We start from the raw sequence: 27,483 nt of genomic DNA on the forward strand, positions 1-27,483 counted from the left end.
TTTCCTACCTTGGGAAAATGAATAGAATATCTAACTGTGCAACAAATATAAACCAGCAAATTGGTCACCTTCAAGATATAAATTACTACCATTGACAGTTGCTATTATCTCGCCAGCAACAACTGTTGTGGGCATCTTTGAGCGAACATCTTAGCACCTCGCTAAGTACTCCCGAAGGCCTGTGCTTCCAATGCCTCTCAACCAAAAATAAAAAATTGTAACAACTTAGGTAGCTCAATTTCATATATCGAACATCGATATTCATTGGTTGCAGCACATGATAAAAACTCGGTTTCTTAGGCGTAAAATTGGGTCACCGTCATTTTCAGCCCTACCTCCAACAATGGAAGAGCTGCCTTGACTGATAAGGATTTGACTCTCCTGATACATCATCATCCAGCTGTCTATATGTACAATCCTGGACAAAGAAACATGCTAAAATAGAGAATAGTTGGGAAAGAACTTCCAAGTTGGGCAGGGAGTGATATTGAAATTGTGAAAGAATAAGGAAGACGAACACAGTTACTACAACGGATCAGTTTTTCCCCGCTGTTGAGATGCCTCGACGTATTGCTCCGCAAGTCTCTTCACCTTCTCACCTTCTTTAATGAGGAAGTTGGCATTTTTAGCTTTGCAATGGTATTTCATAACCTTCTCTACAGATTTTGCAACGGCCCAACGATACTGTTCAATTGAGATTACACCGCTCTTGCATAGTGGCCTTATGTGTTCCTTGATGTATGCTTCCACCTGCGCAAAATCAAAACGACCGAATTTTGAACGAGAATTTCCCACATAAAAAGAGGAAAATAGGAAGCTTGGACAATCCACATACTAAAAGTAACATCAGATTAATTTCTTGCGAGCTAAAGTTTTTCAGCAATCGTAGATTTTTATGTCTTTATATCACGCTACAACAAATGAGAGAAGAAAGTCAAATGTGACCTAAAACAGTCTTCCAAAGATATAGGGACGGCTAACCTAAAATGCTGTTGCTTTCTTATGTTGATACAGCCAATCTCATTATAATGAGATGGTTTCCATACATTGATACTTCAAATAGTATTTTGGTTGTTCCCAAACCTTTAATCGTGGGATGGAAACCTCAAACCTTATGTCACGCAAGTATAGAATAGGAGGAACAAGAAACATGAATCACATTAGGTACCAACCTTTCTCTTTATGGATTCGGCGTGATCAGACCGCTCTTTGTCATGTTTCTCCCTGTCTTCTTGCTCCAATTTACTGTCTTGAGAAACACTACTAGATTTTTTTTCACCAGAAGCCTTGTGATGCGTGGTGACTCCAGCTGGTTGTTCTCCCTCCTGGCTTGGCTCGCAAGTCTTAACATCTCCAGGAACTCCTATTCCATTTTGAGATTCTGTATCAGTCAGATCACACTCCGTCCCTCCTATTCCGGCAGAAAGTTTGTTCATAAAGGGTTCTCTATCTGGACCATATAATTCTTCACATTCTCGTACTGAAGGCTGATCCCCGACACGATCACATGACAATTTATGAGAATCACTAGGTTCATTGCCCACATCCTCCACAGGAGATGTTCTGATGCTCGCCCATTCACAACACTTGGACGAGGGAACCTCAGCAGGTTTGGAATCAAGAGCATGATCCAAATTTTCAGAACTTGAAGACGGAAAAACCCCTTTCATTTTAGATAAACCTTCTTCTTCTTCTGGTTGCTCAGAGACTTTCATCGAACCATTGCCAACATAATCTTTATCCCCCAGGTTATGCTCAAACTCACCATAAATATCTATTCCAGATTCACGACCCGCTTGGGTAACATTATCACACACTTCTTCTCCAGCTTCTGCAGAGGGATCCTTTTCCTCACCCGGGACCCCAAGAGTAAGACTTGGAGTATTTGGAGGAGAATCTGACAGAAGACCAGCAGCTCTTAATGCTACTTCAACCTCTGGGTCGGAGCGTTCTTCCATGCCTTGCTCTGGTTTTTCAGTAGGCACAGCTAATGGAGACAGGGGAGTGGGTTCAATTGTTCCAGAGGACTTGCTATTTTCTGTACAGTGCATTATCTCTTGAGAACAGAGATTTAAATAGACAAGTTTACTGTTTGACCGATTTGCGACTTCCCTTTCAATATTGATGGCATCTGCAACAGCCAACTCCGTCTCTGCAGTTCTACATATTGTTTGCAAATTTGCATATCTCAAGAAGTGCTCGGTCAAACGATACAACTGTTTCTGCAGAGTAACCATTTATGAGATGTAAAAGCTGGACAACCTCCAGAATCATGTTTAAAAGTATACAAAATAACACAACCTTCATGATTATATTAGGAAAGCAATTTTGAACCACTTTGAACATTTGCCGATGAATGAATGCATCTCTCGAGCAATTTTTCTCCATTGGGGATGTAAGTTCTTCGAAAGTTGAATGTCACTCTTATCATATATTAAAGAAAAAAATTAAAACGACTAATCAGTATTCGTTGAATTTTACATTTTAAGAAGAAACAGTCAAATATAGATTTCTTTTTGTGGTTCTATTCCTTCAGTGGTTTACATAATCATGAGGGAGGTTGAGCTCAAATTCTCACCATTGACCACACAGCTTAATCTCTTAAATATGACAGAACATGTGAGAGATTATCTCTATATAGGGCACACTCATAATAGGATGTAACTATCCAACATGGAACTGTTATTCTGTCCATCCTTAAATAGAGAGCTTCAATACTTTGTTCTCTGAATGTTTGAATCACATATGGTGGCAGAACCTTGAGTAAGGGCAAAGAGTCGGTGCCGCTGTGGTTTGGTCTAGGGACGAAGGTAATAAAAGATTTCCAAATCCAAATCCTTTCTCTTCTTATCCACATTTTCACAGAAGAAAATTAACAAAAAACAGAATGATCCATATGTTTATGTCTAGTCTCTCTATGAAGACAGCATTAGGCAGGTCATACCTGTCTTACTGATTTAGGAACTTTGTTATGGTGAGTAGAAGCCAAGACTGGTCTCATGTCTTTTGGTAGTTGAGCCTGCTCAATACAAAGAAATGACTCAATAATCAGTCGCATATATGCAAAGACAGTACAACTTAGCATAATCTCTAGAAGGTTGTACGCACCAACAGTGGGAAATTTCCTTTAAGTATGGCATTGTCTTCATGTTCATCAGAAGTAGCACCTTTACCTGCAGAAGCAGTTTTCCTAGCAAGAATCTCCAGGGCCCACTTTCTTTTATCCCTCTTCAAATCATCCGATTTACTAACCATGTCATTCCCTCTACCACAATTTGAAGCATTGTGTTTTGAGCTTGGCACTTTCATACCATGTTTAGCAGAAGAACCTGAATTATATGTATCCTTATTAGGTTCTGCCGATTTCAGAGCATGATCCACAGTCTTCCCCCCAGGGATAATTTGCTCCTTTTTCTGCTCAGAATCGACTTCAAGATAAGATAGAGGCTTTATGTCATCCTTTCGAGGTAACACAGAAGTATCTGCTAAATACAACCTAGAAAGGATAGAATCTGTAGAGGGCTGATCAGGTTCCTGCATAATCTCCAAATTTGTTGAATTCCCTTTAAGGAGATCAAGGACTGACTTCAAGGTCTCAATCTTTTCAGGCTTTGCTGCTCTCATGCAACGATACTTCCAAAATTCGACCTCACAATCACGGTCCCATGCACGTTTTCTTCTTCCATTAGATGTTCCATATATTTTCTTTGTCAAACTTTCGCGTACTTTCCCCTTCTGCAACAGTGACTTCTTCGCCTTGACAGACAAAGGTGATAACTTTTTAACAGGTTCAACTCTAGGTCCGGCAATCACAGATCTAAAGGCAGCTAGAAGTTTAGTATCAAAAAGATTTTCCTCAAGAGCTTTGGAGGATTTATTTCGAACAGCTTCTCTTATTTCTTTTCTTAGATTCTGGACCAAGATTGATGATTCCTCGTCCTTACCAGCTGTCCTCATGATCTTCTTAATCCTCAAACCACCTGCATTTTCTCCTCTTGATGAAGGTTTATCTGTGGTAGAGGACTTTTGTCCTGTTCCCTTAACTATATTCATTATATCTGGAGGTGTTTCTCGATTATTACTCAACTCATCTGCTACATCAGCCAGGATGGCGCACTCTTTAGTATCATCAGAAACTAATGTGTCAGTCTGGTCCTTGAAGCAACCAACTTCAACCTTCTCTTCCACCCTCCTTTTCTTTGGGACAACTTCAGTCTTTATCTCAGCTTTAGGTGCCGCAGTATCACTGGTCACATGCATGGCAACAACAAAAAGATAGTGCCCAAATAATACAGAAAAGTAACTTGAATTTAGAATCTCCACAACGATTATCTCTTAGGTAATGATATCGATAACTGACATGCACATAACAAACAAAGTACCCAGTTATGCATTCCTACAACTTTCTAATGGTGATTTACAATAATAGTACCACTCCCTAAAGTCATAACGCAGAACCACAATGGAGAATTTAAAATGACAATTTGACTAAAGATAAACTGATCGGATTATTTGTCCTCTTAAAGAAAATTTAAGTACAGATACATAAGGCTCTCCCTATACCAAGAAAAGTTTTTTTTCCCATTACATAACTGCGATATAATAAATAATTTGTCAGCAAGTAGCCGTGTTAGTGAAAGGAAGGACAACACATTACAAATAATGGACAGTTGAATGGAGAATTTAACAGAGACAGAGAGAGAGAGAGAGAGAGAGAGAGAGAGAGAGAGAGAGAGAGAGAGAGAGAGAGAGATGGACCCTGGACAGGATTGAAAAATAAATAGCATCATAAGAAAATGAGCGCCAAATGCCAATTAGAACAATACAGATATTTGTCGGAAATTACCAGGAATTTGTATGCTTTCTCTTTGCACCAGTCTGTATTGCAGGAACTCTTTCAGCAACAGGTGCAGTATTATATGCTGAAAACAAATCAGTAATGAGAAACTCTAAAAACAATCCTCAAAAGCCCTAAAGGAGACAAACTTTCCATACCATCTAAGGCAGAATCTTCCATAAGAGTTGTCTGGGAAACATCTTGACTAGTTTGATTATTAGTTGCACCCTCCGTTTCAATCTTTGTCTCATCAGTGTCTTGCCCTAAAAGCAGAGAAAGAGAGAAAAGGGACATTGATTGTACTTCTACTCGTGAAATTACCAGGTGAGAAAGAGCCAATAGATAGAACAAGGTGAAAACCAATACTAGACTTACATTCAGATGTTTTCATTCCAAGGTGGGATTCGCTAAACAACTTCCCAATAACATCTTGAGGGCCACCAGTACTCGGTTCATTAGCTGCATTCTCATCATTGTTAGGCTTCAATTCACTGAAACTAAAGGAAGTGGGGGGCATAACTGAGAAGGTATCCTGTGATAAGGACAGGGCCACATTTTGTGTAGCTGATTCTGGATCAGTAGCTCTATTTTCCACTGTTTCAGTTTCCAACTTTCTGATATTGGCATCAGAAACTAATACCATGCTTTCCGTTTTTATGGCCTCATCAACTTCAATATTCAATGGACTCTCACTTGGCATTTCAATCTGCAGATCTCTCGGAACCATGGAAACAACTATAGCTGTCTCTCCAGCATCAGCAACAGCTACAGACACCTTCCCACACAAGGCGTCCTCAACCATATAATCACAACTGACATTTCCAGGGCACCACAGGTTGCCAGACTCTTGTAATGAAGCTAAACTTGGAGCATTCTGCATTTGATGAGCCACACATCTGCAGATAAACCCCAATTGAATAGTAAATATAAGTGGTGGAAGGAAATTAGGTTTATATGGCAAATTGGTCAGGTAACTAAGTATACTACCAATGCACTTTGAACATCTTCAAGGGTTGGAAGGATAGAATACAAAGGCAACTCTAGGTTCTATCTAGAGCAGTATCTATGTTCAAGAGTATACTGCCAGGGTCATGTAGCTTTAAGAAGATGTTAAAATCGCTCGCCAACCCATGCTTCTCAGCCCGACAAATTTCCAAGAGCGTACAAATTCTCAAAAAAATTGCATCAACAGGATATGAAACTTACAGTTCTTACCAAAGTACTCTGCTTGGACAATTCATTGTGAAATAGCCACTACAACTTTCTATTACTTAGCAAACAAACAAAAATATGCAATACAAGATGAACACTAGGTGACATTCTATTAAATTGCACCTGGGAACCAAAATCATCACTGCAGATGAAGCAAAGTGACATATGCACTATGATCGAGGAGGTGAAAACAACTCTTGCACAAACCTGGGGCATAACCATGTATTCTCTGATGTGCCCTCGGGATCAAATCCTACACAGGAAGCATGATACCTATTTTGATGCAAGTCGAAGATATAGTTAGTAACGGACAATGTAATAAATCAAAGGAAAATTGTGCTCTAAGAAAACAAATGAAGAAACAAAATAACAAGGGGAAAAATCCAGAATCGATCAAACATGCATGTCAATTTCTAGAAGACAATCATTTGCTGTAAGGTATTTCATACTTAAGAAATTATACTACGCCCTAGACTACAACAGCTTCTAATCTGATTCTCTCTCTTCAGTTAATTAAGGATGTGCCATGAAATGCAAAGCATACATCATTGTCAAAATTAAGACAACCTCAGCAAAAGCCAAATTGGATATAATGTATATTAAACCCGTTATAGAGAGAATGGAGACCTCCCTATTAAACTGTTGAAAGTTATGCAACTATCAGATAAGCAATCTAGTATAAGCATAAACCAATTTGTATTTACAAATTAAACAGGTCAGGTTTATTTCCTTTACCATGTGTCACATATATCGCAAGCAATCGACGTATCGAGATGAGAATCACACTCAGCACTTGCTGATCCACTGCGAACTTTGCAGCCATCTCCATCCAAGCAGACAACTGCCTAGAAAAATGCCATTTTCATAAGGATGAATTATGAGAGGATACAAATGCAAACCAAAGACAAATTTAAGACGTGAAACTCCAGCTTGTGACTATTTAAACGATCTCCACTCTAATATCTTTACATTGTGATCGTGCTAATGCAAAAGGTCAAATTCTTGGGTACGATAGGAATCATTCAACTTCCCGAGGGGGAAGAGGAAGGTAGGACACAATTCCAAGACCCCTGGCCCAGTACGGATACGCCAATCCCCTTTTTAAGTTCTGCTACTCTATTTGTAACATACATAAATCGACCATAGAGGTGTCATTGTTCTCTTTAACAGGTTAATAAACATTTCGAAGCCTATAAAGGAAGAAATGTCGAGCCAAAATCATGAAATTATTCCACATAAAAGATAATTACATTTTCATCGATGTAGTATGATGGAAAAGACAGAGTATTATTCTTCCCTTCAACGCACCAATCATCTTCCCTGCATTATTGAAATAGGAAGAGACAAGAAAAATAGCACATTAGTTGTTGCCCCATTATCTTTGATTAAGAAAAGATTCCGAAGGATTTACTCGAATTTTTTTTTTTTGGTAAGGATTTACTCGAATATTTTTTTTTTTGGTAAGGGATTTACTCGAATTTTAATCATCAGTATTTTCAAAAAAATTATCTTTCTCTAGTAACAGAATGATGAATGATGAAATGAAAAACTGCAATCATATGGAACATTACAGTGACCAGTCAGGTTCTCACTAAAATACTTGTGCAGAGAGAAGACATATTAAAGTACCTTGAGACTGGCTCCTCTTCAAACTTGCTGCTTCCAATAGTATCATATACCTTCAGGTACAAGTAAAGCCAGTATTTAATCTTATATTATACATGATCTTTGAAAAAAAGTCCCAATGGTCTAGCCAAATATTTTAAACAAAATGTTGAGATGGAGAGTGAGGAGAAAATGCAAAATAATATAGTGTAGCATAGATTGGAAAAAAGAATAGGCTATAGTCCGATGATTCAGTGTCACTCACAGGAACACAAGTGATCAACAAAAATTCACTTTGGCAAAGCGGACACAGGTTGGTGATGGTGGCCCAATTGTCAATGCATGTAAAGCAGAACCTGAAAATCCAACAGATTCATGTCAAACTCAAAACAGTATTGCATTGAAGAACATACATAAAAATAAAAGATTGAAGATGCTTAAGAATGAGCTCATTCCTATGTCCACATATGTGAGTCAAATAGTAAGCGTAACATGATAAGCAAGATGGCTGTAATGGCAATGCCTCAGTGGAATAGCAACAGTTCTAATCGTTCTACCATGTTTGTTCCTTCCTCATCCAACAAACAGGTTTATTAAGATGCAAAAGAGCATTGTGAAGAAGTGTACCAGTGCTGGCAGCAGTCTAAGACCCCTCTGTCGATGATAAGATCCATGCATAGCCCACATCTCTCGCCCCCAAAATTAGCAGCGTCCTGCATGTACAAAAAATTATAAAACTACTCAGTTACAGAAACATCAAAGCAACACAAGGCTAACCTCGATTCTTTACCTATGCGAACATATGTCAAGCAGGAAGCAAAGATTCCGTAAAGTTCATGTATTTGACAAGGATGATTTAAACACAAGTAGAATTGGATATATCAAGCCTTAAATTCGTCGACAAGATCCTCTGTTAAGTTCCAGAAAGCAATGGAAGAATCAAACTTCACACATCAAAGGAGAAATAGCCATTACTCCTCATAGTCTCTTCCTTGACCTTACACTCTCAAGGCTATTCCAATTCTCCCAAATTTCATCCAGAACTAAATTTCCAAAACCATGGTAATGGAAAAAACTCTCGAGAAAGTAAATTCCTCGAAGAAAAGCAGCATTCATTCGCACAACCTCGAGAATTTCACATTCCAAAAGAGATAATTCATTGCCACCACCAGACCAAACCGCGAAGCAGCCCAGAAGAGACCATTTTCCTCGACTCAACCGATTAACCGAAGAAGACCCTCTGTTCCGACCAAACCACGTCACACGAAGCAACAAAACTTACAGCAATGTGGTCAGCTTCGAGAATCTCCTCGTCCGACATAGCCGGCTCCACCAAACCCAGCTCCATATCGTCGAACAACGGCATGACCGCAGGCAAAAAAGATCAACGCCTCGAAGGCTTGCGGACGATGCCGAGGCGATCGTTCGAATCGGAAACGAGGTTGCGGCGGAGGAAATTCATGGGATTCAGCTCCGGCGACGAATTGCTCCGAAGCCGATGGCGACGATCCGAAGCGGAGAAAAGCTTGGAACTTGGGAAGATTTGCGAGGTCAAGCTCCGGAGAATCGCGTCAGACGATCGCTGCAAGTGGAGATGGCAGTGGAAGAGAGAAAGAAGGAAGGAAGGAAGGAAGGGTCGGAAGGAGAAGGTGGCTTTGCGCGAAACGAATTTCGTCGCCTGAAAAGGTAGGGCCAAAACGAAGGAGAAAAAAGAAAGAAACTCCTTTTTTCAATTTTCTTTTCTTTTCTTTTTAATTTCCTCCTTTATGTAGCTGTAATAAAATTGCAAAATACAGAAGAAAAGGTTATTTTCAAATTCACGACTTATGATGGTTCAGCTAACAAAAATAAATATAGGTTTACGTATGACGACTTTCCCTTTGAATTTAAAAATAAAAATATATATATATATTGTTTCAAAATTAAAAAGATTATTAAAAGTTTCAAATATTTCAAATTAAATAAGAGTTTATATGAGAATTCCCAAAAATCTAGAAAAAGCTAAAATGTAAAAGTAAATGTCTCATGTGATATTTATTGTTTACTCTTTGCAATATTATGACTTCATAATATGCCTTTTTTCTTAATGGAAAATGATTAGGATAAATTGTTTTAGGGAAAATTTCAAATCAGTACCCAAAGTAGGGTCATTTTCTTAAAAAGGGGTCCAAAATGGATATAGTACTAAAAAAGGGCCTGAAATGCCCAATCAGTCTTAAATAAGAGCCTGAAGTGCCTAATTAATCTTAAGTAAGGGTATGGGTTCGTTGGCCAATCAAATGCTCGCCGGCTGGCAAGCACGTCACTATTCCAGCGATCGGAACGAGGGAAATTTCGTCTTTTACTTTTTAAATTTTTTTTTGTTTCTTTTTTCCTTTTTTCCTTTTTTTCTTTTCCTTTTCCTTTTCTTCTTCTTTTTTTTTCCTCTTTCCCTCCGCCGGCCATAGCCGAGGCCGGCGAGCGTCAGGCGAGGGCAGCCTCCGCTCGAGGCCGGCAACCTCCGCCTGCCTCGGCTATGGCCGGCGGAGGGAAAAGAGGAAAAAAAAAAGAAGAAAAGGAAAAGGAAAAGAAAAAAACAGAAAAAGGAAAAAAGAAACAAAAAAAAATTAAAAAGTAAAAAACAAAATTGCCCTTGTTCCGATCACTGGAAGAATGACGTGCTTGCCGGCCGGCGAGCGTTTGACCCACCGTCGAGCATTTGACCGGTTGGCGAACTCAAGCCCTTACTTGAGACTAGGGGTGTCAATGGGTCGGGTCGGGTCGGATTTTCGTGATACTCGACCCGACCAAAATATTGGACATATGTGTTCGACCCGGCCCGAAACAAAACCTGAACAAGATAAAGCTCCATGATCGGGCCGGGTCATGTTGGGTTTGGTCGGGTCGAGTTTTGTGTTTCAAACAATGAATTCAGAGATAGAGATAGCGAGAGAGACGCCATTATTGCGGATCCCGAATTCATCATCTTCCCAGCAACACCCTGTGCATCACCGCCCCGGCCTCAGCGATTCAACCGCCGCCGCGCCATCACCGCCTTTTGCGCCGCCGTCCCGGCATTGTTCTTGCCCTCGCCAGGAGGACTCCGCGTCGTCAACGAGCCCGCCGCCGCAGCGCGCCCGGCCTCATTGTCCGGGAACCGCTGTCGCCGCAGCGCCAGAGATTCCGCCATGAGAGCTCTTCGAGATCCGTGGAATGGCCGAGGCCCTGTCGTCGACTCCTCGGCCTCGGGACTACGCCGTCGTCGAAAGCTCGGCGACCACCCCTCCGATTTTTCTTGACAGAGTTTGTCCGTCCGTCTTCGTCGATTATCGATTCGTCTTCTCTTTTCCATTTTTCGTGTCGTTCTTTTTGGTGGGTCTCTTCGCAATGCATCAAGAGGAGTGATCTTTGAGCGAACGGTTCACGACATTTCCAGCTTCGCCTCCCATTTCTTTTTTCTTGCCTTCTCGCTTTGCTTGACCCGAAGCAATATCGCAAAGCAAATATTCTATCTCAAATTCTCTGCTTTCTTCAGATAACTCGATTACCAGATCACAGAGATCTACTTGCTTTCATCAGCTCTACTCCCTAGCATCACATTCTTCTTCTCTCCCATTGCTCTGTTTCGAGATCGAAAAACAGAGCAAGCGAGTCTCCATCGAAATGGACCGGCTCTCCGCAACTAGTCTCCTTCCCGACACGTTCGAAGGAGCAAGAGACGACATCTCCATGCAACTGTCCTTGATTTGGGCTCAGATCAAAGCGCCGCTGCTCGTCCCGATGCTCAGGATCGCGGTGGTCCTGTGCTTGGCCATGTCGTTGATCTTGTTCATCGAGAGGGTGTACATGGCCGTTGTCATCCTCCTGGTGAAGCTCTTCGTACGGAGCCGGAGAAGCGGTGCAGTGGGAGCCCATGAAGGACGACGTCGAGCCGGGCAACTCGGCCTATCCCATGGTCCTGGTCCAAATCCCAATGTACAACGAGAGAGAGGTCGGTCCCTTTCCGTCTCCCTCTACAACGACGAAGGCGCGCGTAACCCGGGAAGAAGAAGTCGGCGGGTCCTGGGAGGAGGAGAGATTTTAAGGATTTTGGTTATTGTTTGAGTTTGCTATTGTTTGGGTTGGGCTTGGGTACCCAAGCCCAATAGATCCAAACAATACCCAATTCTTTTTATTGTTACCCAAATAAGTTGAGACCCAACCCGACCCAATAAGAAAATTTTGTGTTCGGGTCGGGTCGATTCGTGTTTCGGTTCGGGTATTGTGTTTGGTTTTGACACCCCTACTTGAGACTAATTGGGCACTTTGGGGCTTTTATTTAGCACTATGTCCACTTAGGACCATTTTTTGAGAAAATGACCCCATTTTGAGTACTGATTTGAAATTTTCCCATTGTTATACAATATATAGAAATTGCACACAGGATATGACATTTTTTTTACACGGCTATATGAATTTTAATACTTTTTTACTTTCAAAATTGTAGAGGAAAAGTGATGATAAAACTTAAAAGTTGATGGGAAGAATCATCCAATCCTTTTTCTTCTTTTTCCATTTCGTAAACTCTCTCGACATCTCAAAAGTAACAAATATTAAATCAAATGAAAAGAAATAAAAAGTCAAATTAGTTGCAAAAGGTCCTAGATTCATATTTTGGTATTGTTAGATGCCGTCATTTGAGTTTTGTGCTGTTTTAACAACGCTATTTATTTCCTATACGAGTTGTTAATCACTTTATTTGCATCAGAAAATGTGATGAAAACGACTTTCTATTTGGTGAGAAAGCACCCATGGTCCCCCAATTCCTTCTTAAAGTTCTAAATTAGATCTGACTTATGCCGTAAAATGGTGGGTTTAGCGTCATGACAATTCCATGAGGGGGTTGAAGACTTTGTGTACTCACAACCACTAAAAAAAAGGTGGCATTGCTTCAAACTCCAAACTCTGTGTACTTTCCCTCGGGCGGTATATTTTGGATTGTTGATGTACACTTTAGGGATCGCTCGAGCAGTTTGACGTCTTTCCACTATTGGTGGACTAAACTCTGTCCTGAATTCAGGAGCCAAAGTTTTGGGGATACCCCACATGAAATGCAGTACTCTTTCCAGTTTTTACACCAAAAAGAAAATGTGCCATAGAACTCAATCTGGCATGTCTACAGGTCCAGATTACATTGATCTGCAGACAAACAGCTCGGCACAGGGAGAGCAAACAACCGCCTATCCAACGGCTTGTGGAAGTTCATCCACACCATGAGATACAAACGCATGTACAACTTGAAATCGTCCAACAATAGCACCAATACTAACTGTACTTGTAAACTTTGGGTTGCAGGTTCAGGTCGTGGCTCCACCATTGGTGCATACCATGCGCCCTCTTGAACCCCAGCTACGGACTTAAATTGATTGTTAGATATGCGGACGGGATGAGGTGCAAAGGCTCTGCCTGCTTCCCCATCGCGCTCATGAACAGCGATCCCTAAGAATGCTGAGTAGCTAACCTAACGATAGCTCCTACTCCGATCTCTTGCATCTTGTTTCAGTGCTCGAAATATCCAATGTATTCTGAGCAGACATGATCGTCCGCGTTGACATGCAGTTGAGGGACCCAAGCGGACAAAGCCGCAAAAGAATCGGCGGATTGATTCCTGAGTTGCGGAGCCTTCATGGCTAACGTGAGTCCGGCCGTGATCACGCTGGTGGCGAAGCGAATACCATGCTTCACTTTACTGTTCTTGATCTTCTCGATCGGGGCAGACACATAAGGCGGATTGAAGAGGAAAGACTCGAGAAAAGATCCCGTTTTGGCCATGTTCTTTCCAGCTAGCAGAGCAATGGCAGACCCCAGGGAATGACCAGCTAACCAGACCCTAGAATCGCCGGCGGTTGCAACCATGTTTCGTACCTCCTGCATGGCAGTCTCGAAGCGAGATGTGGAGTGGAGCATATGCCGGATCAAGTGAAGATCCAGCATAATATCTCGAGAGACCGATTCTTTCTTAGCCATGGTGCCTCGGAAGGCGACCACGAAATGCGGTCCATCTGCTGAGTGGTTTCCCTGAGGATGATGGAGGCTTATACTCCAAGATGGCACAGAAGATAGAAGAGTCGACATCATCTATGAGTTTGCGCAGCAACTGAAAATTGAAAAATTCCCACCAAGGAGGAGCAAGAGCCTTGGGACCTTCACGTTTCAACTGGCGGTCCCGCCTTAAGATATAGACACCTCGAACCAAACAAGCAGCAACCGACCTCCGATGATGTGCATTTTTCCTATGTTAGAAGTTCAAGAAATGTTGTTTTCGTCAATATGTTTGCTGACAAGAAACTCTGTAGCTAGACTATGCTAAATGCTGATGTCATCGTTTCACGCAAAAAGAAAAAGAAACTCGAGAGCCAAACATCAAACTTGAGAGAAGTTTAAAATGCCATATTTTCCGAAAAAGCCTCTCATGCAGTCTGAACTTGGTGCAGAACGAAAAGTTGGCACTCCGCGCATGTTGCTTCTGTCCCAAAAACTATGAACTGGATGTGTCCATGAACCAATAGAGTATTACATGGCAACCGTGGAGGACGAAGTTACAATATGTGGTGGATATGCTGGCAAATCAACACCTAGCGATAACAGCCTATGACATATAAAGGTCGCATATCTAGCAAAACTCCTCCTTTTCGGCTTAGTATCTAGCAAAACTATATGATGAAGGAATTGGAGATATGCATCCCCCAGCTTAAATGAATTCCAAGGGGAGACAAGCGCCCGTGGCACATTAGGGAAGTTCGTCTGTCAAGAACACAAATTACATACAGAAGTAGATGTAAGTTGCACCATAGATGCACATTCCGAGTCGGTATTTCTCTTACTATAAACCCTGCTAGTCGATGTTAAGTAATGGAAAAGTTGAACAGCTAGAACAGTGCTTAGTTTTGCATGTTCAAAAAGTCCAGTATGACAGTAATTAGCCATCGCCAAATAAGTGAGACAGAGGAGAAGAAAACTCTCCGGGAATTTTGATAGACATGACGGAAACTTAAAAGGTATGACTTGGACCTTTTGTTCAATGAGAAAAGAGATTCCGAAGGTCTTACCAGTCAACGCGAGTAAGGTACAAGGGCCCTGAAATGTCAAAACTTTCCCTCTCAGAGACCATAATCCCACAGGTTCATTTAGGACTTCTTTGTTGTATCCCTGAAAGCTGCTCAGAACTGGACATTCCATATGGCAGTTAGTAAATGACAATGCCTAGTGTCGTGTGCATAACTGCACATCCATATTTGTACTCGACTTCCTTTACCGTAATTAAATCGATGTACTATAAGGGTCAACTGTGTATCTTTTTTAACACATACAACTATTTTAAGCCGCCTCATGAAGTTTTAAGTTCCATCCAATTATTATGCATCAAGGACCTTCTTTTTTCTTCAATAAGTATGTAAAGTTCAGGGAGAAAAGTAATCTGCTGAGACAGTAATAATTTGGACTGTCGAAGTATGAGCTTAAAGGTCAACATGTCTGGACCAGTAGATTCAGTCACTAAAAGAGTAGCTACAAAGAGGTTCAGGAGGGAGTTAAGCTGGCCCAAATGATTCTGAATAATGTTCCCTCTTCAGACTATGCCTTAATCTACATCCTATCAATTTCCACTTATCCCAAAAAGATCGAGCAGGTTAGTATGCAACAAAAATCTGAAAAGACAATGAGAGGAAGAATATTGTTTTGCAACTTTTAAGTCGTAGCAAAATGCCCGAATAGATTACCAAATAGGAAAAGGAGAAAAAGTGGAAGTTTGATTATATAAAAGATCGTCACCATTCCCAAGCTATGATTCTTCACGAAGAAAATTCAAACTACTCCGAGGAGAGAACTTGCACTGGATTGTTCATAATGACATCCAATTCATTCCAGACTATCTCACAATCAATATGCACACAGCAATGTTACAACAGATAATATTCAATTAAATGGACAGAGACGGGTCATGAGAGGTGGACCTGTTAAGAGTAAATTAAAATTAGGATCTTTAGGGAAAGGGGAAACAAAGAAAAGAGAAAAAAAGGAGAATATAAAAAAACAAAAAAAAAAAAAGAAAAAATAAAAAAAAAGAAAAAAAAAAAAAATTTTAAAAAATTTTTTTATTTTTTTTTCCTTTTATATTTTTAAAAAATTTTAAGGGTTTATAAAATTTTTTAAAAATTTTAAAAAAAAAAAAATAAAAATAAATTTAATATTATATTAAATTTATATAAAAAAAGATTTAGAGATATGGAGAGGAGCGGGAAGTTTCTAGCTAAACCGATTCTGGTGGAGATGACTTTGACTTGTGCAACATCCCCCACGAGCTAACGGGGCGGACGAATCGTCGGCATGGATCGTAGAAGTCGAAAACGTGCAGAGGAGAGTCCTTTGGTGAAAATATCAGTAGGCTAATCTATGAATGAAATGAAGTGAAGATAGAGCTGCCCACAAGCTAGTCGTTGACGAATAAAATGATAGTCAATCTCCACGTGCTTTGTACGAGCATGAAAAACGGGGTTTGCAATTAGGTACAGTGCTGATAAATTATCGCACCAAAGAGTAGGTGGATGTGGTGGAAGAGCATTTAGATCTTTCGAGAGATATTCAATCCACATAAGTTCTGCAGTCGTATCAGCCAAACACTTGTATTCAGCTTCTGTACCAGAACATGCCACAATTCGTTGTTTGCGAGAGCTCCAAGAAATAAGAGTACGACCAAGGAAAATGCAATAATGTCTAACAGAACGCTGATCGTCACGATTACCAGCCTAGCTTGCGTCTGGAAAGGCATGGAGAGTTGTAGATGAACCACGACTAAACAAAATACCAAGTCGAGGAGTGTCTGCAAGATAGTGTAGGATGCGCTTCACCGATTGCCAATGGGCTGTGGTAGGGGCATGGAGGAATTGACACGCGGTATTGACGGAGTAGGCAATATCTGGTCGTGTAAGTGTTAAATATTGTAGAGCACCAACAATACTTCGATAAAGTAGAGGGTTCGGGAGAGGGTCTCCGTGGTGGAGAGAGAGGGGCTCATCGGTGGTGCATGATGTGGAAACAGCTCGAGCATCGGTCATTTCGGAGCGAGCTAGAATGTCATGTGTAAACTTGGCCTGATGAAGGATGAGACCATCAGAAGTGGACTGTACTTCAACACCGAGGAAGTAATGAAGGGGACCCAAATCTTTAATGGCAAATTCGGCTTTGAGAGCACTAAGGAGGTTTGAAAATGGAGTGTGAGGAGAACCTGTGAGGATGATGTCGTCAACATACACAAGGAGTATCATACTGTAGTGACGTGTATGTAGAACAAATAATGAAGAGTCCGCACTCGACATCCGAAATCCAAGAGCAATTAAATAGGAGCTAAGACGTTGGTACCAAGCTCGAGGGGCTTGCTTGAGGCCATAAAGAGAACGCCGGAGACGACAGACATGATGTAGCCTTGTTGTATCTACAAATCCCTATGGTTGCATCATATATACTTCCTCATTGAGATATCCATGGAGGAAATCATTCGAGACATTAAGTTGACGGATGTTCCAACCCCGAGAATACGCAAGAGCTATGATAGTGCGAACTATTACAAGTTTTGCAACAGGGCTGAAGGTTTCATTGTAGTCCAGTCCTGCTTGTTGATGATATCCCTTCGCTACAAGACGGGCTTTATACCATTCGAGAGAACCATTGGATCGAAGCTTAACTTTGAAGATCCATTTACATCCAATGGGACGAGCATGAGCAGGAGCAAGAACAAGCTCCCAAGTTCCGTTTTGAATTAAGGCAGTATATTCAGCTGCCATGGCTGCACGCCATTGAGGATCACGCGATGCTTGAGTGAAGCATGTAGGTTCAGTGTAAGGATGAGCTGCGACCATCATTGCATATGTGTGCTGGCGGTTGATAGTCCTGCGCGAAATAGTACCATCTTTGAGACGAGTGACCATCGGATGAGTAGTTGCAGAAGGACAGGTTTCTGGTGGAGATGGTGCTGTTGAGATAGGGGGTGATGGTAAAGGAGGTGGAGGCGTTGAAGGCACCTGTTGTGGAGTCGCGTTTGAAGTTGTGACTGGAGGTGGAGGTAGTGGCAACACTATGTCCGTAATGTGAGTTGGCGTTGATGTAGAAGATATGTTGTTGAATGGGAAGCTTGTTTCTTCAAAAATAGCATCAGTAGCAACGTAAAATTTACGGGTAAGTGGACAGTAACAACGATACCCGCGATAGCCTGGAGGGTAGCCAAGAAAAATGCATGCCTTTGATCGTGGAGCGGGCTTGGAGGAGCATAGGGCCGTAAATAGGGGAATATTGCACACCGAAAGATGCGTAGATAAGAAATGTCAGGAGGTGTCCCAAATAACGCCTGCCAAGGACTGATGTTACCAATGACCGGCGAAGGGAGTCTGTTGATGAGAAAAGTGGCAGTCTCGAATGCAAACTCCCAAAATTCAGATGATATACCAGCGTGTGTCAAGGGAGCAAGGCCTGTTTCAACAAGGTGACGATGCTTTCGCTCAGCAGTGCCATTTTGAAAAGGAGAATACGGGCAAGAGACACGTTGGTGAATGCCATGTTGAATAAGGTGAGCACGAAATGCCGATCAGAGAAATTCAGGTGCGCCATCACATTGTATTACTTGTAATCTACACTGAAGTTGAGTCTCCACAAATTTATGAAAAGCAATAAATGTAGGTAAAAATTGTGCACGAGTTGTGAGAGGATAGTACCTAGTAAAACGAGAATAATCGTCAATAAAGCAAACATAATATTTATAACCACTTAAAGACATTACAGGAGAAGGCCCCCATATATCAAAATGTACCAGCTGTAGAGGGGAAGAAGCCCTAGACATAGTGGATGGGTGGGAATGACGATGGCTCTTGCTAAGAGCACATGACTTACATACAGTGGAGGGTGAGCTGGTAAAACTAGTCTTAGTGGAATGTAGTAGTCGAACTGAAGCATTGGAATGTGCATGGCCCAATCGATGATGCCACAAATTTATTGAATGAGCATGAGAAGCAGTAAAAGCTGGGGAAAAGTGCCAAAAAAAGTCCTAAACCTTTTGCATTAGTACCAATTTAGTCCTAAACCTTTTTTTGATGCTAATTCAGTCCTAAACCTTTTACATTAGTGCCAATTTAGTCCTAAACCTTTTTTTGGTGCCAATTAAGTCCTAAACCTTTTAAATTGGTGCCAATTCAGTCCTAAACCTTTTGTTTTTGTGCCAATTTAGTCCTTCCGGTCAATTTTGACCGGAATTTGCCGACGTGGACGCCTGCCGGCCGGCGGCCGGTCACCGGCGCCGACGTGGCGCTGACGTGGACAACTTTAATAATATTTTAATATTTTATTGAATTTTTATTTTTTTTCCTTTTTTTTCCACTTTTTTTTTGTCCCCCCTCCTTCCTCTGGCCGGTCGCCGGTCCGGCGACTAGCCAGAGGCTAGAGGCTGGCGAGCTCAACCTCGCCGGCCACCGGGCGAGGGCGACGGCCTCGCCCAATGAGGGCGACGGCCTCGCCCGGCCGAGGGCGAGGCTCGACCTCGCCCGGCCACCGGGCGAGGGCGGCGGCCTCGCCCCTCGACCTCGCCGGCCACCGGCGAGGGCGGCGGCCTCGCCCGCCGAGGGCGAGGCTCGACCTCGCCGGTGGTCGGCGAGGCCCGACCTCGCCGGATCCGGCGAGGTCGCCGGGCGAGGCTCGACTTCGCAGATCAGCGAGCTCGGGCCTTGCTCGACCATGGCGAGGCTCGCCCTCGTCGCGGCCTCCCGGCGAGGGCTCGAGCCTCGCCGCTTGCCGGCGAGGTCGAGCCTCGCCCGACCAAGGCGAGGCTCGCCCTCGCCGCTGGCCGGCGAGGTCGTGCTCGCCGGCCTCTCGCCTCCGGCCTGGTCGGGCGGACCGGCGACCAGCCTGTGAGGAGGAGGGGGGACCAAAAAAAAAAGTGGAAAAAAAATAAAAATTCAAAAAAATATTAAAATATTATTAAAGTTGTCCACGTCGGTGCCGGTGACTGGCCGCCGGCCGGTAGGCATCCACGTCGGCAAATTCCGATCAAAATTGATCGGAAGGACTAAATTGGCACAAAAATAAAAGGTTTAGGACACGGAAGGGCAAGACGCGGAAGGGCAAGACGCGGTAGAGGCCGTTCTCAAGTCTGCCTTGGAGTAGAATCTGATTATTGTGAAGAGAGATCGCAAGACAATATGTGCCATAAAACAAGAAAACACAATTATTTTCAATGGCAAATTGAGAGACTGATAATAAGTTTTTAGTGATAGATGGTAAAACTAAAATATTTGATAATTGAAAAGGAGTGGAAGAAGTCGGCTCAAGTGTACCTGTGTGGGTGATATGAAGAGAAACTCCATCACCCACAGTGTTAACATGTCGAGACGCACCAGAATCCGGGTACCATGACGCAGCATCCAAAGCAGAAGGAGGAGGAGCAATTGGAGCATAATGGGATACGGTTGGGGGAGTCAAACCTCACCGTTGCTGGGTGAGGGCTCGTCCTCGCTGGGGTCAGCCTCGCCTAGCAATGGCAGGATGATCCTCGCCATCACCGGCAACTAGTGAGGTCAGCCTCGCCCATTAATGGCGAGGTTGAGCCTCACCAGCGAGGTCGACCTCACCGGCCCTCGCCTCTGGCCAATCGCTGGTGACCGATTAGAGGTTAAAGATGAAGATGAGAAAAAAAAAAAAGAGAGGGAAAAAGGAAAGGAAAGGAAAGGAAAAAGAAAAAATGAAGAAATGAAAAAACTTGCAAAAATAAAAATAATATTAAAAATTACCACGTCAGCGTTGGCATGCCGGCTAGCCAAATTGGCCAAATAGACTGAATTGACACAAATGCAAAATGTTTAGAACTGAATTGACACAATTGCAAAAGGTTTAGGACTATTTTGGTAATTTTTTCGAATTCAAAGCAAAACGATTGAAACTGGGGGGTTGGAAATGAGGAAAAAAAGAAACTCCTTTTTTATTTTATCTTTTATTTTCCTCCGTCGATATGTAGCTATAATAAAATTGCAAAATGCATAAAAAAAGGTTATTTTCACCTTTAGGACTTATGCTTCAGTTAAAATAATGATTAAAAAATTATTTGGAATTAAATAATGATTAAAAAGTTATTAAAAATTTCAATTGTTTGGAATTAAATAAGAGTTTATATGAGAATTCCGAAAATTCTAGAAAAAGCTAAAACATAAAAGTAATTGTATTGTTCACTCTTCGCAATATTCATAAAATGATTAAAATAAATTGGTTTACAAAATATAGAAATCAGCACACAGGATGTGACATTTTTTTGACATTTTTTTGCACAGTTTTTAATTCTTTTCCTTTTCAAAATTGCAGAGGAAAAGTGATGATAAAACTTAAAAGTTGACTGGGAAAATTATCCAATCCTTTTTCTTCTTTTTCCATTTACGTAAACACTCTCGACATCTCCAGAGTGGCAAATATTGGATCAGATGAAATGAAAGAAAAACTCAAATTAATTGCAAAATTTTCCGAATTTATTACATATCAGTATTATTAAATGCTTTCGTTTGAGATTTGTGCCATTTTAACAAAAACTATTTCATATATAAGAGTTGTCGGGAAAATTACCAAAACAGTCCTAAACCTATTGCAATTGTGTTAAGTCAATTCTAAACCTTTTTTTTGCATCAATTCAGTCCTAAACCTTTTACATTTGTGCCAATTCAATACATCCGGCGATTTTTGGCCGACCGGTGCTGACGTGGACACCGGCCGGTGCCTACCATCCTGCCGACGCTAATGTGACAATATTTTTAATATTTTTTTGAATTTTTTTTCTCTCTCTTTTTTTGTTATCTTCTTCCCGGCCGGTCCGGCAACGGGCCAGATGCTAAGGCCGACGAGTTGGGCAAGGTTGGCTGTCGCCATCGCTGGGCAAGGTCGAGCTTTGCCAAGCTCGACCTTGCCCAGATCCACCCTTGCCGTCGGTGGGCGAGGTCTCGCTAAATCCACCTTTGTTGTCGCTAGGGGAGGCCGAGCCTCACCATGGCTGGGTGAGGCTCAACCTCGCCATTCGATGACGAGGCCGCGCAGATCTGGCTCGACCTCACCCGCCGACGGCGAGGGTGGATCTAGCGAGACCTCGCTGTCAGTGGGCGAGGTCGAGCTCGCCCGGCCATGGCGAGGCTCGACCTTGCCCATGGCCGGCGAGTTCAACTTCGCCGGTCACCGGACCGGCTAGGAAGAATATAGGAAAAAATAAAGAGAAAAAAAGTAAAAAAATTCGAAAAAAGTAAAAAATATATTTAAAATATTGCCACGTCAGCGTCGGCCGGCATCGACTAATGTCCACGTCAACACCAGCTGGCCAAAAGTGGCCGGATGGACTAAATTGGCCAAAATTTTAAGATTTAAGGCTAAATTGACAAAAAAATTTAAGACTGAATTGATACAAATACAATAGATTTAAGACCGTTATGGTAACTTTTTCAAGAGGATTAATGGCTTGATTTGCATCGGACCACCACCACCCCACACCCCCCCCCCCCCCCCCCAACGGGTCCAGTTTTGACACCAAAAGTAGACAATAAAGCACTGTTTCGAGTTCTCACACCAAAAAGAAAATGAGCCACACGGAACAGCACGTCCAGATTACATTGATGGCCACACAGACAATTCAGCACAGGGAGAGCAAACAGCTGTCTATCAGCACAGGAAGTTCAATCACACCATCAGATACAAATGCATAAGCCACGGGAAATAGTCCAACAATACCGCCAATACTAATTCTTGTACTTGTAAACTTTGGTCTTCAGCTTCAGGTCCTGTTTCCACCATTCGAGGATACCATGCGCCCTCCTGAACTCCGGCGGCGGATCTAAATTGATTATTAGATTTGCCGACGGGATGAAGTGCAAAGGCTCTGCCTGCTTCCCCTTCTTGCTCATGACCAGCGATCCTAAAGAATGCTGACTAGCAAACCTCCCGAGACCTCCTGCTCCCATCTTTTGCATGCTGACTCGGCGATCGAAATAGTCAATGTATCCCAAGCAGATTTTATCGACCTTGTTGACAAACAGCCGAGGAACCCAAGGGGACAAAGCCGCAAAAGAATTGGCGGATTGATTCAGCTGTTGACGAGACTTCGTAGCAATTGCCCACGCAGCACGGCCCACGTCGGTGCCAAAATGGACAGCCCGCTTCAAACTCTCGTTCTCGATCTTCTCGAGCGGGGTAGATAGGTAAGGCGGATTGAAGAGGAAAGACTCGAGAAACAATCCCTGTTTGGCCATGTTCTTTCCAGCTTGCAGAGCAATGGCAGACCCCAGGGAGTGGCCAGCTAACCAGACCCTAGAATCGCCAGCGGTTGCAACCATGTCTTGCACTGCCTGCGTGGCAGTCTCGCAGCGATAGGCGGAGGGGAGCTCATTCCGGATAAGCTTAGCATTCAGCTTCATATCTTGACAGAACGTTTCTACCTTGATCAAGGTGCCTCGGAAGGCGACCACAAAGTGCGGTCCATCTGCTGAGTGGTTACCTGAGGATGGCGGAGGCTTATACTCAAAGATGGCACCGAAGATAGAAGGGTTGGCCTTATCTTCGAGTTTGCGCAGCAACTGAAAATTGAAAAATTCCCACCAACGAGGAGCAAGAGCCTGGGGACCTTCACGTTTCTCCTGGCGGTCCCGCTCTAAGACATAGACAGCTTGAACCAAACAAGCAGCAACCGACCTCTGATGATCTGCATTATTCCTATGTTAGAAGTCCAAGAAATGTTAGTTTCGTCAATATGTTTGCTGATAAGAAACTCTGTAGCTAGACTAAGCTAGATACCCATTTCATCGTTTCACGGCCAAAAGAAAAAGAGAAACTCGAGAGCTAGACATCGGATTTGAGAGAAGTTTAAAATGCCATATTTTCGAAAAAGCTTCTCATGCAATCTGAACTTGGTTTAGAATGAAAAGTTGGCACTCCATACATGCTGCTTCTATCCAAAAACTACAAACTGGATGTGTCCATGAACCAAATATTACATGGCAACCGTGGGGGACGAAGTTACAATAGGTAGTGCATGTGTGGGCAAATCAACACCTAGCGATAACAGCCTATGACATATTAAAGGTCACATATCTAGCAAAACTCCTCCTTCTCGGCATAGTATCGAGTAAAACTCTATGAGGAACTAATCAGAGACATGCCACCCCAGCTTGAATGAATTGCAAGGGGAAGACAAGCGCCCGTGGCGCATTAGGGAAGTTCGTCTGTTAAGAACAAAAACTACCTACAGAAGTAGATGGAAATTACACCATAGATGCACCTTCTTAGTCAGTTCTTTCTCTAACTATAACCCCGGTAGTGCGTGTTAAGTTATGGAAAAGTTGAACAGCTAGGACAATGCTTAGTTTTGCATGCTCAAAAAGTAACAGCACGACACAGTAATTGGTCATCCCCAAATAATCGAGACAAAGGTGAAGGAAACTCTCTGGGAATTTTGATAAGACATGACGGAAACTTAAAAGGTGCGACTTGGGGCTTTTTGTTCAATGAGGAAAGAGAATCTGAAGGTCTTACCAGTCAATGCGAGTAAGGTCCGAGGGCCCTGAACGGTCAAAAATTTCGCTCTCGGAGACCATAATCCCACAGGTTCATTTCAAACTTCTTCTCCCTGAAAGCTGCTTAGAAGTGAACATTGCATACAACAGTTAGTAAAGGACATTGGCTAGTGTCGTGTGCATTACTGCACATCCATATTTGTACCCGACTCCCTTCACCGTAATTAAATCTATGTACTATAAGGATCAACTGTGCGTCTTTTTAAACACATACAACTATTTCAAGCTGCCTCATGAAGTTTTAGGTTCCATCCAATTATTATGCATCGGGGACCTTCTTTTTCTTTAATAGTCATGTGAAGTTCAGGGATAAAAGTAATCTGCTGTGACACTAATAATTTGAACTGTCGAAGTATGAGCTTAAAGGTCAATGTGTCCAGACCAGTCGATCCAGTCACTAAAAGAGTACCTACAAAGAGGTTCAGGGAGGGAGTTGAGCTGGCCCAAATGATTCTGAATAATCTTCCCTCTTCTGATTATGCCTTAATCTACATCATAACAACTTCCGCTTATCCCAAAAAGACCGAGCAGATTATTATGCAACAGCAATCTGAATATACAATGAGGAAGACTATCATTTTGCACCTTTTAAGTCGTAACAAAATGCCTGAACTTACCCTGCGTCAATTACCAAATAGGAAAAGGAGAAAAAGGTGGAAGTTTTGTTATATAAAAGATCGTCGCCATCCCCAGGCTATGATTCCTCACGAAGAAAATTCGAAATACTCCAACGACAGAACTTGCACCGGATTGTTCATAAATGGCATCCAATTCATTCCAAACAATCTCACAATCAATTAAATGGACAGAAATGGGTCATGAGAGGTGGACCGGTTAAGCTTGAGTTTTTCTAACTCGGCTCAAGTTGATACAGTTTTTTTATTAGACGTATCTGCAACCTTTTCCCAGATGGATTGCTGGGTCGCAGGTCGAACTGGATTTTGTTTAGCAATGACCATGTGTCCTGAGATATTCCCATTTTTTAAACATTGGAAATGTGGTTTTGAACATTGGTCTCGTCTTTTGTACCTTGTAATATAGTGTATAGCCAGCAGGTAGAAAGAGATCCCAATGCAAAAGGGCAGAATAGGATAAACAAAGTGTGATGACATCCAAATTCAAAACAATTCCAGCATACCATTTCTTTTTCCATCAAAAGTAATGCACATCTCTTTGTTGGCTTATACAAACTTTTTCTCTTTCAAACTCAACCCACAGTGTGCTTCTTATTGTTGCCATATTAAACAAGCACAACGCACACCAGAAAGCACGCAGAGATAGACCCGAAAATGGTACATGCGCACTCAAACAGGCACGTAAACACACGAATACCATGGATGCCATTGCGTGTGCGTCGAAAACTGATATGAATTTGAGCAAAATTACCAAACGTTTGACCTCTATTGTACCTTACTAATATAACTGCCTCATCTCAAAAGGGCATAAACATACGCGAAACCTGACCTATTCACAACAATTCAATGAAAAAACCCACTAAAAGATTCACGAGGTTCTGCACAACTACTCCACTATCCGCCAGAGAGAGCAGCAATTCCTTAACTTGCAGTGACATATGCAAAACCCCACAAAAGAAAAAGGACAAACCGAACCTCGCCCATTTGCAATTACTTAACATCCACAACACGAAACATCGCGCCCGTGGGCATTTTGACAAAGTCCATTCCTTTCACTTTTCGACCTCGAAATCGATCGTCAGGAATCGGAACTTCAGCGTCCCCGCAAGGCCAAAACCACAACCCCAACACGTAACGCAAAGCGAAAGGGTCCACGGACAAATGTAACCCAGATTAGAAACAATGAAGCGTACCTCAAACGTATCCGATGAGGTGCGAGAAAGAGTCGCAGGGTTGATCAAGAGCTCACCTTTGCTCGTCGCAAGAAACTTTGGTGTTCTTCTTCTTCTTTCTTTTTGTTTATTTTTTTGGGTCGAAGACAAACTTAACCCTACTAGTCCCAGCTGAGTAAATCCAACTACAGACGAGAAAATTCACGGGATTCAGCTCCAACCAATGCCTCCCTCCAAACCTGATGATGACAATCCGAAGCGAAGAAAGCTTGAAAATTGGGAAGAATTGCGAGGTCAAGCTTCGGAGAATCGCATCAGACGATCGCTGGAAGTGGAGACGGCAGTGGAAGAGAGAAGGAAGAGAAGGAAGGAAGGAAGGGTCGGAAGGAGACGATGGTTTTGCGCGAAACGAATTTCCTTGCCTGAAAAGGGGGGGCCAAAACGAAGGTAAAAATGAAACTCCTTTTTTCAAAAAAAAATTTCTTTTTATTTTCCTCTCTCGATATTATAGCTGTAATAAAATTGCAAATTTCAGATAAAAAGGTTATTTTCAAATTTACGACTTATGGTTCAGCTAACAAAAATAAATATAGGTTTACGTATGACGACTTTCCCTTTGAATTTTTCTTAAAAAAATATATTGTTTCAAAATTTAAAAATTTGTTAAAAGTTTCTAGTGTTTCGAATTAAATAGAGAGCTCGTGTGAGAATTCCGAAAAATCTAGAAAAAGCTAAAATGTAAAAGTAAATGTCTCACGTGATATTCATTATTGTTTACTCTTCGCAATATTATGACTTTCATAATATGCCTTTTTCTTAATGGAAAATGATTAAGATAAATTGTTTGACAATATATAGAAATCGACACATGGAATGTGACCCTTTTTTTACACGGAATTTTCAAAATTGTTAGAGGAAAAGTGATGATAAAACATAAAAGTTGACGGGATGAATCATCCAATCCTTTTTCTTGTTTTTCCATTTCCGTAAATTCTCTCGACATCTCAAAAGTAACATATATTAAATCAAATGAAAAGAAATAAAAACTCAAATTAGTTGCAAGACTTCCTAAATTTATATTTTGATATTGTTAGATGCTGTCATTTGAGATTTGTGTTGTTTTAACAAAATTATTTTCTATAAGAGTTGTCAATCATTGGAAAAATGTGAAGAAAAGAATTTTCTATTTGGTGAGAAAGCACCTATGGTCCCCCAATTCCTTCTTAAAGTTCTAAATTATATCTGACTTATGCTGTAAAATGTTGGGTTTAGCATCATAACAATCCCATGAAGGGGTTGAAGAATTTGTGCACTCACAACAACAACAAAAAAAGGTGGCGTTGCTTCAAACTCCAAACGAAAAATGACAAGAGGGCTCTCTCTCTCTCTCTCTCTTGCCCACAAACTGAAAACTCACCTGTCCTTTCACAACT

At 41.9% G+C, this 27,483-nt stretch overlaps 2 protein-coding genes and 1 pseudogene across 2 annotated transcripts; all 3 read right to left on the reverse strand.

The window, feature by feature from the left end:
- Positions 1 to 215: 215 nt before the first annotated feature.
- LOC115688524 (uncharacterized protein At4g10930) lies at positions 216 to 9,327 on the reverse strand. The gene is made up of 14 exons (XM_056317671.1): positions 8,937 to 9,327; positions 8,282 to 8,367; positions 7,920 to 8,010; positions 7,679 to 7,728; positions 7,300 to 7,369; positions 6,785 to 6,894; positions 6,257 to 6,322; positions 5,213 to 5,733; positions 4,996 to 5,100; positions 4,847 to 4,922; positions 3,109 to 4,246; positions 2,945 to 3,019; positions 1,173 to 2,222; positions 216 to 750 (listed from the first exon to the last, which is right to left on the reverse strand). The coding sequence occupies exons 1-14, from the start codon at positions 9,018 to 9,020 to the stop codon at positions 526 to 528; spliced, it is 3,747 nt and encodes a 1,248-aa protein (XP_056173646.1). The 5' UTR covers positions 9,021 to 9,327; the 3' UTR covers positions 216 to 525.
- Positions 9,328 to 12,719: 3,392 nt separating this feature from the next.
- LOC115665835 (GDSL esterase/lipase At4g10955-like) overlaps positions 12,720 to 27,483 on the reverse strand; it is a 33,376-nt pseudogene continuing 18,612 nt past the window's right edge.
- LOC115688516 (GDSL esterase/lipase At4g10955-like) lies at positions 22,223 to 24,782 on the reverse strand. The gene is made up of 2 exons (XM_030614340.2): positions 24,203 to 24,782; positions 22,223 to 23,383 (listed from the first exon to the last, which is right to left on the reverse strand). Exons 1-2 carry the CDS (start codon positions 24,262 to 24,264, stop codon positions 22,414 to 22,416), a joined length of 1,032 nt encoding a protein of 343 aa, XP_030470200.1. The 5' UTR covers positions 24,265 to 24,782; the 3' UTR covers positions 22,223 to 22,413.

The sequence above is a fragment of the Syzygium oleosum genome, unplaced genomic scaffold, assembly GCF_021117445.2.
Source record: "Syzygium oleosum isolate NSW1041296 unplaced genomic scaffold, Sole_v2.1 Sole_v2.14, whole genome shotgun sequence".
In the NCBI taxonomy this organism is placed as follows: domain Eukaryota; kingdom Viridiplantae; phylum Streptophyta; class Magnoliopsida; order Myrtales; family Myrtaceae; genus Syzygium; species Syzygium oleosum.

Excerpts from the sequence above, each read along its gene's own strand:
- LOC115688516 (XM_030614340.2), bottom strand. The coding sequence starts at position 24,264 with ATGGTCTCCGAGAGCGAAATTTTTGACCGTTCAGGGCCCTCGGACCTT. Across the intron at positions 23,384-24,202 it reads GACCTTACTCGCATTGACTG|GAATAATGCAGATCATCAGA; the intron begins GTAAGACCTTCA and ends CTTCTAACATAG.
- LOC115688524 (XM_056317671.1), bottom strand. The coding sequence starts at position 9,020 with ATGCCGTTGTTCGACGATATGGAGCTGGGTTTGGTGGAGCCGGCTATG. Across the intron at positions 8,011-8,281 it reads TTAGACTGCTGCCAGCACTG|GTTCTGCTTTACATGCATTG; the intron begins GTACACTTCTTC and ends TTGGATTTTCAG. Across the intron at positions 5,734-6,256 it reads AATACATGGTTATGCCCCAG|ATGTGTGGCTCATCAAATGC; the intron begins GTTTGTGCAAGA and ends GTTTATCTGCAG.